Here is a 14849-nt window from a genome sequence, read left to right as displayed (position 1 = left end):
TGCAGGCTCGCTTGCACGCACGCAACAACCAGAGGCCAGGATACAAATGTGGGCCTCCCCTATGTGAAACGGAAGCTAAAACTGCTAATGTTAAGCAACGCCAAGAAGAAAAAGATCAAAAGGCTGGACTGCCCTACCAGAGGCTGTGGTTACCCTGCAGCACAGAAAAAAAATGCTCTGAAGGTGGTAAAAGGGTGCTGAACTAAGCTTCCTGGATTTAAAGAGAGAGAGAGAAAATGCACGCACACGCAAGTTGCTAGTCCTTATGGCTTCAAAGGCAGGCTTGGAAGAGGCTGGGCAATGGGTGCCAATGTCTCAGGTGACAGCAAGGCGGCCAGATAAAACTACCAGCCTGTGTCTAGCAAAATAGTAAAAATTAAGGGTGCTAAACTAAGCTCTCATGCACATCTTTGCAATGTTTTGTTGCAGCTGGAAAAACTGGCTCTACTGGGTGCAAAGTTTAAATAAAACCTAGACATAGAACATTAATTTATCTCTCTTTTTAAACACAATCTCAGCTATACTGATTGACGCACAAGTGTGCAGAACTACAGAGCAAGGCAGCTGGGGCTTTAAGCGTAGAAAATCCAAATGCAGTTGCCCAGCCCAGCCGTGAGCCTCTGGATTGGTGAGGGCAAGTCAAGTCTCTCTCTTTCTCTCAACCTGAAACCCTACGTTTAAAGCACACGGCTTCCTGGGAACTGTAGTCTGTTACGGGTGTTGGGTGTGAGGCTAAACTACAATTCCCAGGATTCTTTGGGAGAAGTCACGTGCTTAAGATATATGGTGTAGATGTTTATATCAACAATCCAAACGGAACATGTAGAACATAGTTCCTGAATATTCAAAATACATTTCTTGCAGTTACATTTTGTTCTTTTTCCTTGGTTTCCGATCATAAAAAGGGCACTGCTGGACGAGGCTCAGAGGCCCACCAAGAGGACCTGGGGGCAATAGCCGCTCTCCCCACTTGCGCTTCCACTCAGTCTTACTCAGAGGAGTACTGCCTTCCGCATGGAGGCAGAACATGGTCATTTTGGCTAGTAGACGCTGACAGTCTTATCCTCCATGAATTCGCCACATTTGTCACTTTACGAAAGATAACGCAACCAAAGCAACATAAAGAAAAATAGGGAAAAGTTAAAAAGGGAAAGGGGAGCCTGGGTTAAGGTCTATTTCTGACCATATAAATTGGAAATACAACTCTGAGCTGTGCAAGTCTCAAGAAAACGTGATTGAATGGCCTGGTATTTCTTCTCATGCTGATACGTCGCCAGTTCAAATAAGGACAAAGAAAGTAACCCATCACTGCATGCCAGGCAACTTTCTCCCATCGTGCAACTCAGAGCGAAGCACAAATGGGGTTCCCAAACAGTTGAAAACCCAAGTGCAGACCAGACCCATACCTGCTTAGCTTCAGCGAAGTGGTACAGCCTCATGTGCCTTCAGACCAGGGTTTCCCCAAACTTGGGACTCCTAGTGTTGTTGGACTACAACTCCCATCTTCCCTAGCTAGCAGAACCAGTAGTCAGGGATGATGGGAATTGTAGTCCAAAACTGGCTTCCAGCACTGAACCGCTATGGGTTGTACCCACTGAAAGTCACTTGATCTAGGGACAGTGCACATATCTATTTTTCTTAATGGTGACGTGGACCATTCCTAACATAAGAATATTCTTCGAAATTGCGAGCAGGGCAGTGGGGTGGGGTATGTGAAGACAAGCTACAATGAACTACAACGTTGTTCACTGCTCCTGCTCAGGCTGCACAGAAAAAGGCATTTTGGTTCCTGATTTTATCTGATTGTGCAGCTAAACTATAATGGATAGAGTTCTACAGGATGTGTTGCTGGTGCTGTGAAAGCAGTCAAGATCCAAGGATCCCTAAACATGCACGTCCAGAGGGTGGAGATGTCAGGCACCAACCAGCCTGGCGCCCAGCCATCTCCACTTGGTCACAAGTGGCTGATAAAAAGGTAAAGTAACCCCTGACCATTAGGTCCACTCGTGACCGACTGGGGTTGCAGCGCTCATCTCGCTTTATTGGCCGAGGGAGCCGTCATACAGCTTCCAGGTCATGTGGCCAGCATGACTAAGCCGCTTATGGCGAACCAGAGCAGCGCACGGAAACGCCATTTACCTTCCCGCTGGAGTGGTACCTATTTATCTACTTGCACTTTGACGTGCTTTCGAACTGCTAGGTTGGCAGGAGCAGGGACCAAGCAAAGGGAGCTCACCCCGTCATGGGGATACAAACCACTGACCTTCTGATCGGCAAGCCCTAGGCTCTGTGGTTTAACCCACAGCGCCACCTGCATCCCTAAGTGGCTGATAGTCAGGTGCAAAATGCACCCGCTAATTTCAAACACTGTGTGTGGCCCCAGGAAAGTTATCCAGAAAGGAATGCGGCCCTTGGGGTGAAAAAGGTTCTTACACACACACACACACACACACACACACACACACACACACTCTAAGTCACCCAGTAGGAGAACTTCATGGCTACATGGGGTTGAATCCAACTAAGTTCTACTCAGCATAGACCCAATGCAATGAGCCTATGCTAGTCACGTCTATTGACTTCAATGGATCTCGTCTGCATAAGATTGGTAGCGGAGCCAACCCATGGCTTCTGAACCTACCCTCCCCAGCCCTGGTCAGACACTCCTAACCACACTGGCTCTTGCGCCACCTGATGCCACAGCAAATCTGCTTCAGTCTTTTTTAAGGTGCCACAAAACACACTGTTGGGGTTTCTGCTGAATGAGACCTTACACAGTTTCCCCTTAGGAAAACAAAACTGAACAACAACACACAGGCATACCACACAATGCAGAAGCTGAGACAGCCCCCCGCCCCAAGGAAAACTGAGTTTCAAAAACAGACACATAATGTTCTTTGTTTCGGGCCCCAAAAAGAGGAAGTTTGAGAGAGACACATTTCCAGATACCCAAACGCTGACAGAAAACACAAGCTTTAAGAAACGGGGACCAGGCTCGATCTTACAAGAGAAAAGGGAAAAGAAGGGAGAATAACCAAGGGTATTTCTTGCCTAAGGGATATGGAATGCAAATGAATTGTAGAAACGCCATAATTCTACATTATTCTCTTTTTTAAAAAAGAAAGGTGCATGCAGGTGTGTGTAAATGAGTGTACACGGAGAAAGAGTGACTAAACTTTTTTTTTTAGGTAAGTAAATAGAAGGTGCCAGGATTCAAATCTACCTCATGATCCATACTCTGATCTGGAAGTCCTACTGATGGGCTTTCACTGCACATGCTCAGAGGGTCTCCCACTGACTACCACTTCGCAAACAGTTTCTATGATCTGCAAGGAGTTATTGTGTCATTTTCAGAAAGGAGAGAGATATAGCGGACCCAAGTCAGTCTACCCAAAAAAGCTGCTGCTTGTTGTTTAGTCATTTAGTTGTGTCCGACTCTTCGTGGCACCATGGACCAGAGCACGCCAGGCGCTCCTGTCTTCCACTGCCTCTCGCAGTTTGGTCAAACTCATGCTGGTAACTTTGAGAACACTGTCCAACCATCTCATCCTCTGTCGTCCCCTTCTCCTTGTGCCCTCAATCTTTCCCAGCATCAGGGTCTTTTCCAGGGAGTCTTCCCTTCTCATGAGGTGAGCCTCATTAAGTGAAGCCTCAGCTTCACGATCTGTCCTTCCAGTGAGCACTCAGGGCTGATTTCCTTCAGAATGGAGAGATTTGATCTTCTTGCAGTCCATGGGACTCTCAAGAGTCTCCTCCAGCACCATAATTCAAAAGCATCAATTCTTCGGCGATCAGCCTTCTTTATGGTCCAGCTCTCACTTCCATACATCACTACTGGGAAAACCATAGCTTTAACTATACGGACCTTTGTCGGGAAGGTGATGTCTCTGCTTTTCAAGATGCTATCTAGGTTTGCCATTGCTTTTCTCCCAAGAAGCAGGCGTCTTTTAATTTCGTGACTGCTGTTGCCATCTGCAGTGATCACGGAGCCCAAAAAGTAAAATCTCTCACTGCCTCCATTTCTTCCCCTTCTATTTGCCAGGAGGTGATGGGATCAGTGGCCATGAACTTAGCTGTTGTTGTTTTTATGTTGAGCTGCTACCTTGCAATAAATGCAAAACTAGCCTGCTGGGGAGCAGATAGAAAAAAAGACTGAGAGCTCCGTCCTTCCTGAAGCAGTCCACTGCATTCCCACTGCCCTGGTGTAGTGGTTAGAATGTCAGACTAGGACCTGGGAGACCAGAGTTCTAATCCCCACTTTGGCATGAAGCCCAATCTGGGTGACCTTGGGCCAGTCACTATCTCTCTGTCCAACCTCCCTCACAGGGCTGTTGTGAGAATAAAATGGTAAGGTATGGTATGCCACCTTGAGTTCCTTAAAGAAAAGGTGGGATACAGACACAATGAAGTTAATAGGTACAGAAGACGGATGGAGCAGCCTCTTCTCCCACCTTCTGCCAGCCAGCTCACTCATCTGCATGCCCTTCCTTCTCACCTATGGTGAGCAGGCAAGGACTTAAGGAGAATGGAGAGTTAGCACACAGGATTTTCCTACCTTAACTGACAGAGCTTCTTCAGGGTCTCGGGACGGGCGGTGGTGCATATCAACGTCTGCTGGACCAGGTTCAAAGGGGGCCCACCAAGTCCAGCATCCTGTTCTCACAGGGGCCTACTGGATCCCCACGATGGCAAACCCACAAGCAGGACCCAAATGCAACAGTGCTCTCCCCACCTGCCATTCCCAGCAACTGGTGTCCAGAGGCCAAGTGCCTCCAACAGCAAAGATCACAGCCATTGTGGCTGGTGGCCAATGATACCTTTATCCTCCAAGTTCATGTTGTCTAATTCTCGTACAAAGCCATCCAGCTGGGTGGCCATTGCCACAACTTGTGGGAGCAGGTTCCATCCTGTAATTCAATAGCTCTGCTACCTGAGAGCCAAGCGCCAGGAGACTGAACCTACATGCAAAGTCTAGGCAAGTGGTTCTCAAACTTTTTTTTGAGCAAAGGCTGGCTTGAGGAACATCAGGTTTTTTTTTGTTGATAAGAAATATACTGGAAAACAAAAAACTATATTATACTGAAATGCTTAAATGTTTCTTTGATTGTCCTTGAATCTTCCCATCCTCTCCTGGCACACCACCCACTTTAGGTCTAGGGCTAGGCTCTCCCCGTGCCATACAGGCCCTCCTTAAAGAGCTGCCTTGCAGCCAGATGGACCGTTGCCCAACAAAGACCAGTACTGCCAATCTGGCTATTGGCTCTTCCCAGTTACAGGCAAAGATGGACCTTCCCTGTTCCTATTACCTAAGAATCCTGGTTTATGGCCTGGAACAACTTCCTTGCCAAACTCATATATGCAAATCTGGACTCGCAAGGGAGACTTCAAAGAATGTGCAGAGGGGGGTTGTGGGGGGGCCCTGTGAGCTAGTCCCTCTCTCACCATCCCTCTCCCTCAATTCCATGCATTTGACATTAAGTACATATTTCCCTCCAAAACATTTCTTATTGAGTTTTAACATACAGACCTGATGCACACACATTCTATATATGTGCCGATTTGCTTTGAGTGTGCAGAGCTCCTGAGGAGAGAGCCTTGCCCAATCAGGGCCCCATCCCACACGAAGCTCCACACATGCATCAGTGCAACTACATAGAACTCCTTCTAATGCACATCAAATGTGCAGATGTGAGAGGAGCATGTTTGTGGGCACAATGGTGCAGCCCCCTCACCCCATTATTGTCCATATCTCAGCTGGTAGAGAGCATGAGACTCTTAATCTCAGGGTTGTGGGTTCAAGCCCCACGTTGGGCAAAAGACTCATGCATTGCAAAAGATTACCCTCATCGTCCCTTTCAACTCTACAATTCTATGAAATCGTCAGTCAGATTTTATTTGTCTACAAAATGCAGATTACAGCCAGAAAAACCACATCTGGGAGATCGCTATTTGTAAAAAAAGGAGAAGAGAGAGACCTTGTTTCCACCACATACCTTTAGCAGGGTCTCTACACCTAGACAGTCAGAATCCAATTACCAATTACGTACATTCTCAAGCCACACAGAGTAGCTCAACTTCTGCACTGCAAATATGCTTTTCAAAAACTTTCTTCTCCACATTGTTCGCCCCCCGTGTAATCCCTGCATGGTGCCAGTGATTCCCAGAGATTGACCTTCTGTATGCAAAGCAAATGCTCTACCACTGAGCAACAGCTCTTCCCAAATAGGAACATAGGAAGCTGCCTTATAGCATATCAGAGCACTGATCCATTTGCTTCAGTATTGTCCACACAGATTGGCTGTGAGTTTGTTTTACTTAATCCTGCTGCCTTGAGATGTCGGTGGGCGGCTAGACTTGGGACATTTTTCATGCAAAGTATGTGCTCTGCCAGAGCCCTACATTCCATCCCCAAAGGTAGAGGACAGAGGTTCTGCTGGAGAATGTAGGGATTTGTCCCACTCCCACCACTACCCTTGCGCACTAAGCAAGAGCCACAGATTTGAACCAATTCCCTGGCTGAGGGTCTTTCAGAGAAGCTGTTCCCATGAGCTTCCAATGACATACCTCTTTGCAATGACACTGTGTTCAAAAGTAGCTAGGCGCCAGCGCGTTTTGCATCTGGCACAGGTCTAATTGCGACCATGTAGAGATCTCTGGATGCCAGGATGGCGACTGGGGAAAGTAAAATGTCCCTTAGAGAAGGATCTGAAATATTTCCCTTGATGCTTGGATTTGTTTTATTCTGCATTGTTTTATTTGATGTCTTAATGTGTTGTAAACTGAGATTTGTTCTTTAAAATATAAAGTGGTACAGAAATGAAATGGACAACAACCACCATCAATGGGGGGGAAATGGTGCCTAGACATTCTGTAAGCTAGGTTTAAGGTGCCATTTGGCAATTGGATATCTGAGCTTCTAACACTGAATGACACCTAATTCTAGATGGAAGCAAGCAAGCTCTGATTTCATGCTGGTCACAGAAATGCAAACTGTACAAGCTCCACAACCACAAGCTTGTATTTGTCTTCACCACCAGCTATTTCATTACAGCAGCACCTCGGCTTATGTTACCCTCGGGTAATGTAAACTTCGGGTTGTGAAAGCGGCAAACCCGGAAGTGTTTCACCATGCCCGCATGCGCAGAAGCGCTCTACTGCACTGCGCACAGGCGCAGAAGCGGTCCCTCCGGTTGCAGAAACCTCGGGATCCAACCGGAGCTCTGGAACGGATCCCATCCGCAACCGGAGGTACCACTGTATTTTCATCCCAAAGAGCTCAGAGTGGCAAATGTGTTTCGTAGCTCCCATCCACTTTATCCACACAAACAGTGTAAATAAGGTATGGTCAGGCTTAGAGGAAAGATAAAGAGCCTGGTGCCCACAGATGTTGCACTACACCAGCCCCAGCCAGCAAGGGCAACAACAGATGATGCTGGGAGCTTTGGTCCAGCCACAAATGGAGGGACACAGTGTCCCTGCTTGTCAGGGCTGGTCACTGGCATAGCCTTGTCAAGGTGCACAAGGAAAACTAAGCCAGAAATTCTGCCCATTCTTTTCTTTTGAGGCACAGGAATAAGGGTGTAGGCATTTGGGCCTTCGGAGCTATGCTGTAGCTAGGCCTGCCCATTTTGGAACAGGTCCCAGTTATCTTGCCCTGCGACTCAGAGACATGGAGAGGCCAGAAGATGAAGCACTTCCTGTCCTGACGGAGTTTTGCTTTTCCCCAAAACAAATCCTTCTCATTGGCTTGAATTCTAAAAAACAGCACCATGCCAAATTGCTTAGTGCTTTGCGGGAGAGCCCCAGAGCCTGTTGCTTAGTTATTATGCTAGCAACTGCCTTCACCACTGCATTAACTACAACACCACCACCTGCACACGTGGGGCTGGTGAAAAGAGTTTCAGATAGGATACATAGGATAGTAGCCCATGGCCCAAGGAGTTGCATGCAGACTTCATGCCTTGGCAGCTCCAGGAAGAGATGCATAAGATCCCCAGCACCAGCCACCACCTGGCTAAATGGGGGGGGGGCGGCTTTGGCCCATGGGCCAAATTTGTCTCACAAGACAAGTTTCCCAAAACCAAAACCACGCCAGATGTCAAATGCATGATGCAAGGTAGGTACAGACACATGTCAGTTGGCTGGGCGACTGAGCTCCCTGTGGGAAAATCAATTGTGCAGTCAATCCCTGCACAGCGCAGGCTTGAAGTCAGGGCCCATCAATGGTGAAGCAGTGATTCCAAATCTGCTGATCAGCAGTGCCTCAAAGCAGCATGCAGGCCTCTTTAAAAGTGTCATGTGGTGCTTTGATGTCCTGGGGGTCATTGATCACCGCCTGATGTCATTGTGATGTCAGATTCAGCCCATGAGGGGTATGTGAGATAAAAATTTGGCCTGCAGGTCAAAATCCGGCTTCCCGCTCCCTGGGGTAGATGGTGGTGTTAGACAAGCTACCTAAAGCAGCAGCTATGTTCATACATCACAATAACCCAGGGTTGCTGGCTTATTATGGTTCATCAGGAACAGTAGGATATACATGGAATCAATCAATGCCTCAACACAAAGCTAACAGGACACAAACAACAGCTTCTCGCAGCCCTAGCACATTTATTTTTCTCACCATGGTAGGCAGAGCCATGACCTCTGTGATTCAGGAACATAAACTAAGGCAGTGACAGGGAACCCTGTGGCCCTCCAGATATTGGTGAACTACAACTCCCATAACCCATGTGCAACACCCGTGTCAGCTGAGGTTGGTGGGAGTCCAACAACATCCGGTGGTCCAGAGAGTCCCCATCTCTAAACAAACAGCAGAGTTTTAATAAACGGTGCAGTTTTTGTAATTTGATGTTTCTTTTTGAAATTATGAAAGTGTACAGTGTTGTTTCTCCCCACTGCCTAAGGCAGGGTCTGGGGAACCCATCACCCTCCAAATGTTGGACTGCATCTTCCATTGTTAAGGCAAGCTCCTCCCCAATATTTTTTATTATAAACAGTGTATTTTTTTTTAATAAATCAATTGATCATCCCTGATCAATGGCCATGCTAGCAGGAGCTGATGGGAGTTGTGAGTCCAACAAACACCTGGAGGGACGCAGGTGCAAGAGGTAAAAGACCAAGAAAAGGAACAGTTTTTTCATTTCATGCAACTGTCAGAATTTGTTGCAGCATAGAGCCAGTAGGGCAGAGTACTTTAGAGTGGCAGACCAGGGCTGGGGGGGGGGGGTCCTCAGGTTCAAATCTACACTCAGGTGGGCAAACTTCAGCCAGTCACTATCGCTGAGCCTGGCCTACCTCACAGGGCTCTAATGGAGGGAACATACATACCTTTGTTAAAAGGCAGCATCATGATGACAGGGAAGAACTATTTGGGAAAGGATGAGCAGCTTTATCTGTTCCCACCCTAGCACATAAGAATTGGTTAGAGGGCACACATGCATCACTGCCATTCATTAAAAACATCGACAGTTTGGGATTGTATTAGTCGCACCCAAAAGTAGGTCCATTTAAATGAATGAGATGACTGACAGGTCTCTTCATTTCAAGAGGTCTACCTGGAGTAGAACTCAGCTGGATAAAACCCAGATGAGTACACTGACCACATTCTCACACAGCACAGCAAGATATGATGGCCAGTGTTAGAAACTGAGATATGAAAGCTAGGAGCTAAAAGGCACCTTAAACCTAGGTCATGGGCGCCGCAATGGAGAGTCTAGGCACGCTTTTTAATAACAAGAATACAAAGCTGAAAATGAATGAACTGCAGCTAAAATTTTATCTTCATTTTTCACATAGTCTAGTCCGCATCCTAACACTGCAAAAAAAAACAACAACACAAAGCCCTACTTCCCCGCCCTGCCCACCTAATATTATTATGAGGGTCCCTTCTCCAGTCTTCAGAGAGTGGCCGGAAGTGGGGAGGCAGAAAAAGGTCCTGCTTTCCTTCCAGCAGTGGTAGTTTTAATCTGAAATTTTAGGCGCAATACTGCACCCTGAGCTCAGAAACTGCTTGCATTAATGAAATTCCCTGTCACAAAACTGCACCTATAAAGCTTGCAAGGTGGACACCAGATGTGCCCCCCTTGAGGAGAGGATCCCTAAGTTTAGCTGCCCCCCTTTCGTGAAAGCTTGAGGTACATTTGAGAAGGGTAAATTTGAGAAGAACTCTAACAGAAGATCTGAAGATGCATGTTGTTGTTGTTGTTGTTGTTTAGTCGTTTAGTCGTGTCCGACTCTTCGTGACCCCATGGACCAGAGCACGCCAGGCACCTCTGTCCTCCACTACCTCCCGCAGTTTGGTCAAACTCATGCTGGTAACCTCGAAAACACTATCCAACCATCTCGTCCTCTGTCGCCCCCTTCTCCTTGTGCCCTCCATCTTTCCCAGCATCAGTGTCTTCTCCAGGGAGTCTTCTCTTCTCATGAGGTGGCCAAAGTACTGGAGCCTCAACTTCACGATCTGTTCTTCCAGTGAGCACTCAGGGCTGATTTCCTTAAGAATGGATGCATTTGATCTTCTTGCAGTCCATGGGACTCTCAAGAGTCTTCTCCAGCACCATAATTCAAAAGCATCAATTCTTCGGCGATCAGCCTTCTTTATGGTCCAGCTCTCACTTCCATACAGCACTGCTGGGAAAACCATGGCTTTAACTATACGGACCTTTGTTGGCAAGGTGACGTCTCTACTTCTCAAGATGCTGTCTAGGCCTGTCATTGCCCTTCTCCCAAGAAGCAGGTGTCTTTTAATTTCGTGGCTGCTGTCACCATCTGCAGTGATCATGGAGCCCAAGAAAGTAAAATCTCTCACTGCCTCCATTTCTTCCCCTTCTATTTGCCAGGAGGTGATGGGACCAGTGGCCATGATCTTCGTTTTTTTGATGTTGAGCTTCAGACCATATTTTGCACTCTCCTCTTTCACCCTCATTAAAAGGTTCTTTAATTCCTCCTCACTTTCTGCCATCAAGGTTGTGTCATCTGCATATCTGAGGTTGTTGATATTTCTTCCGGCAATCTTAATTCCAGCTTGGGATTCATGCAGGCTGATAATACTACATAAACCATAATCACTACAAAACTACAGAAAGTCAAATATCACTGTGCATCAACCAGCACTAAATAATCCAGAAAGGATAACCAACTAAAAGCATTCGGGACCAGCCATGTTTGGGGACAAACCTCTATTACAAGTTAATTCCTCCCTGCCCCCAGCTCCAACAGCAAAATCGAAATTGTGAGCCCTATCAGTCGAAGACAAAGGATAAAGTGCACCAGTAGGAAACAACACAGAAAGGAGCCATTAGTGAAGCACATAGGAGCAATTTCTTCCAGGAACCAGTCACAGGTCCAACTTGTAAGCAGGCTTGGCCAACCTGGTGCCGTCAAGATGTTTTGAACCACATCTGGCTGGTGGAAGTTGTAGCTCAAAACATCTGGAAGGCACCAGGTTGGCCTAGAAACCTACAAAGTGTGCATGGTGTGTCAGTCGTCCCCAACCTCCTCCTCAGATGCCCATCCTCTCATTTCAACTCAGAGAATGCCCCTGCTGCAAGAGGAATACCCCCAACCAAATACCACTCCCTCTTGAAATCAGCCAATCGCTAGGCTCATTTTGCACCTGGCTACTGGCCACTTGCAACCAAGTGAAGATGCCCAGGCACCAGGATGGCATCTGACACCTCCACCATCTGGAGAGGAATGCCTGGGGATCTGGGGATCTTTTCACACACTAGCAACACATTTCATTTATTGCTCATCACATAGGGAATGTTTATTAAGAAACCAATAAACATTTCTCCTCCTCTCCTCCAAATCAGAGACATCTCACCTCACACCTTCCTAGTTTTATTATGTTTTTATATATGTTGGAAGCCACACAGAGTGGCTGGGGCAACCCAGCCAGATGGGCGGGGTACTAATAAAAATTATTATTATTAGTTAACAGAGGACCAACCATTTCCCTCTTCCTTCCTAACTCACCCCATTAACCCTGGCCTTTGACAGGTAAGACATTTTTGTGGGACCCATCTCATCTTCCATTTTTCTTTTACTCTGTACACTGCTACATTTGCTCAGGATTGCTTTGTTTTAATAGCTGCATCTGAAAATCGTTTTACTTGCATGATTACATTGCTGTAACTCAATCTGGAACTTCATAGCTGAGGGAAAATTGTTTTTTTTAAAAAAACATACTAAAGAATTACTGAAATCAACCCAAGATAGCCACTGCCATTATTTTCAACAGGTCTACTCAGTGTTTTTCTTCTTTTAAAAAAATGTGCCAGTACTGCGTACACTTGAGTACCCCCAGGGGGGGGGGAAGCACTGGGCCTTCTCTGAGCGGGGCCAGCACTGGATCCGACCCATAACTGCTTGCAACTCACCAAACTGTGTTTCTGTGTGTATTTGTTAATGTTTTGTATCATTGGCTAATGGCACAATGTATTCTAATGATTTCAAATGTAAGCGAATAACAACGACGACGACGAGGAGGAAGAGAGTTGTGCATCATTTGCTAATGGCAAAGTATGCGTTTGTGTTGCCAGATGCGTTGCGACGTGAACAACAACAACAACAAAGTGGAGAGGGGGAGAGGAGGAGGAGGAGGAGGAGGAGAATGCACACCCCTCCTCCCTCCACTAAAGCGGGTGTGGGGAAGCCCCACATCTGGGGCAGAAAGGCAAAGATGCCCCCACCCCACCCCCGGACCCACAACTGAGAAGGAGGTTGCAAGCAGAAGGCAAAGGCACTCACCGTCCATGTTGGCAGGCTGGAAGCCCCCCTGGGGCAGAGAGTCCCCCATGCCAGTTGGGTGGGGAAGGTGCGGGGGGGACACCACCGCCACGCAGGCCCTCGGGAGCAGGAGAAGAGGCGCCTCCAAGGAAGGAAAGAAGCCAGCCTAGAAGCCGTCGCTGGTCCCACTACTACTACTACTACGGCGCAGCAGGAAAGGGCGCTCGCAGGCGGCGGCGGAGGCGAGACACGCAGGCGCACCCAGCCCGCTCCGCTGGAACCTCGGCAGCAGCAGCAGCAGCAGCAGCAACGCCTCGGGGCCGGAGGAACCACCGCCACCCCGCCCCACGTGACCCCGCCGCCTGCCGGGAAGGCGCCGCCTCGCGCCGCTTCTCGCTCGCGCCTCTCGCGCTCATCCTCGCCGCCGCCCCCCCCCCGCCTCTTATGCAAATCGCGGGCCTAAGGGATCGGGCGCAAGTGCCTTACCTGGCGCAGGAGGGAAAGGGAACCTCCGAGGAGAGCCCAACCTGGATTCTGTTGGGTTTTATTTTTAAAAAAGCAGTAATAAATATTTTATTAGTGTTATGTTGCGGGTGGCAATGTTTTATTCTGTGAAGCGCCCTGAGATTTAATTATTATTATTATTATTATTATTTATTATTTATTATTATTTATTATTATTTATACCCCGCCCATCTGGCTGGGCCTCCCCAGCCACTCTGGGCGGCTTCCATAGAAACCAAAAATACACTATAATATCACACGTTAAAAACTTCCCTTCCCTTATGAGGAACGGTGAGGTATATAAATCTTAAGAAATTAAAAAGTATGCAAGCACAAGAAGCATTGTGCGTCCCAACATCCTCGCTTCTCATGCGCCTCTCAGAAAATAATAAAAGGAGAGGAAAGCAAGGAGACGACCTATGAAGGGGTTGCGGGGTGGAGAGGCAACATAACAAAAGCTATGTAATACAAGGAATGAATTAAAAGGAAATATATTTGAAATATACTCGGAGTTCTGTAATGATTTCATGCTCTCTATTGCAGCTTGTAAAACAGTGATTGAATTGCCCCCCCCCCCCAAACCTCAGGCTTTTATATACATTATTTACACAATGAGTCCCATCTGATTGGCTGATTCTGCTTCCCTCCTGGAGCCTGACTGGTCTTTTCCTGCAGGCCAATCAGTTGTTGCACTCTACGATCCTACCAGCCTAATAGGCTGATTAACTTCCTCCTGGAGCCTGATTGGTCTTTTCCTGCAAGCCAATCAGTTGTTGCAGTCTAGGATCCTACTTGCCTATTGTTCTAAGATCCAAGCTTAGTAAGGTAAAGGTAAAGGGGTAAAGGGACCCCTGACCATTAGGTCCGACTCTGGGGTTGCGGCGCTCATCTCACTTTTTTAGCCAAGGAAGCCGCGCACGGAAACGTCGTTTACCTTCCCGCCAGAGTGGTACCTATTTATCTACTTGCACTTTGATGTGTTTTCAAACTGCTAGGTTGGCAGGAGCAGGGACCGAGCAACGGGAGCTCACCCTGTCGCGGGGATTCGAACTGCTGACCTGATCGACAAGTCCTAGGCTCTGTGGTTTAACCCACAGCGCCATCCGCATCCCTTAGCTTAGTACATAACACCATTGCTTAGTGCATAACACCATTGTTATAAGGAGGAGGGACAAAGGATAGAATCATTTTGGCTGCTGGCTGGAGCTGCTGCCATCCAGAGACTGTGGAGCATGACTCTAGGACTCAAGCTGGCCAAAGCTATGAGAGAAGCAGGGAGATGCCCTCTGCTGATCTAATACTGTGTTCACTTCCATCCTAGGCTCAGGTTGTATTTATTTGAACAAGCCATTTATCTCATAGTCACCATAGTCTCTTGTGCCTCTTTTTATCCAAAGGAACACAGACCCTGGGTAAATGCTGGGACTAAGGGTGGCGCCCAACCTTTGTGTTCTTTACTTTCCATAAATGTAAAAAAAAAAGAAAGGGCCCACCTTTCAATAAATTTCAAACTGAATACTTATAGTTGTTTTTAAAATAAATGAATAAATACTAAAAACAAAACATAACTTAAGCCAGGGTTGTTTATTCTTTCTTGGTTCTGGAGCAAAGGTTTT

General features: G+C 47.2%; 1 protein-coding gene across 1 annotated transcript in view; it reads right to left on the bottom strand.

The window, feature by feature from the left end:
• RELA (RELA proto-oncogene, NF-kB subunit) overlaps nt 1–12929 on the bottom strand; it is a 32988-nt gene extending 20059 nt beyond the window's left edge. Inside the window, exon 1 of the mRNA XM_028711031.2 lies at nt 12751–12929. Within this exon, the coding sequence (XP_028566864.2) occupies nt 12751–12799 (49 nt within the window). The 5' untranslated portion in view covers nt 12800–12929. The remainder of the gene's footprint in view (nt 1–12750) is intronic.
• Nucleotides 12930–14849: the final 1920 nt, after the last annotated feature.

This window comes from Podarcis muralis, chromosome 16, assembly GCF_964188315.1.
Source record: "Podarcis muralis chromosome 16, rPodMur119.hap1.1, whole genome shotgun sequence".
Lineage (NCBI taxonomy): Eukaryota > Metazoa > Chordata > Lepidosauria > Squamata > Lacertidae > Podarcis > Podarcis muralis.
This window is presented reverse-complemented; position numbering and strand designations above follow the sequence as displayed.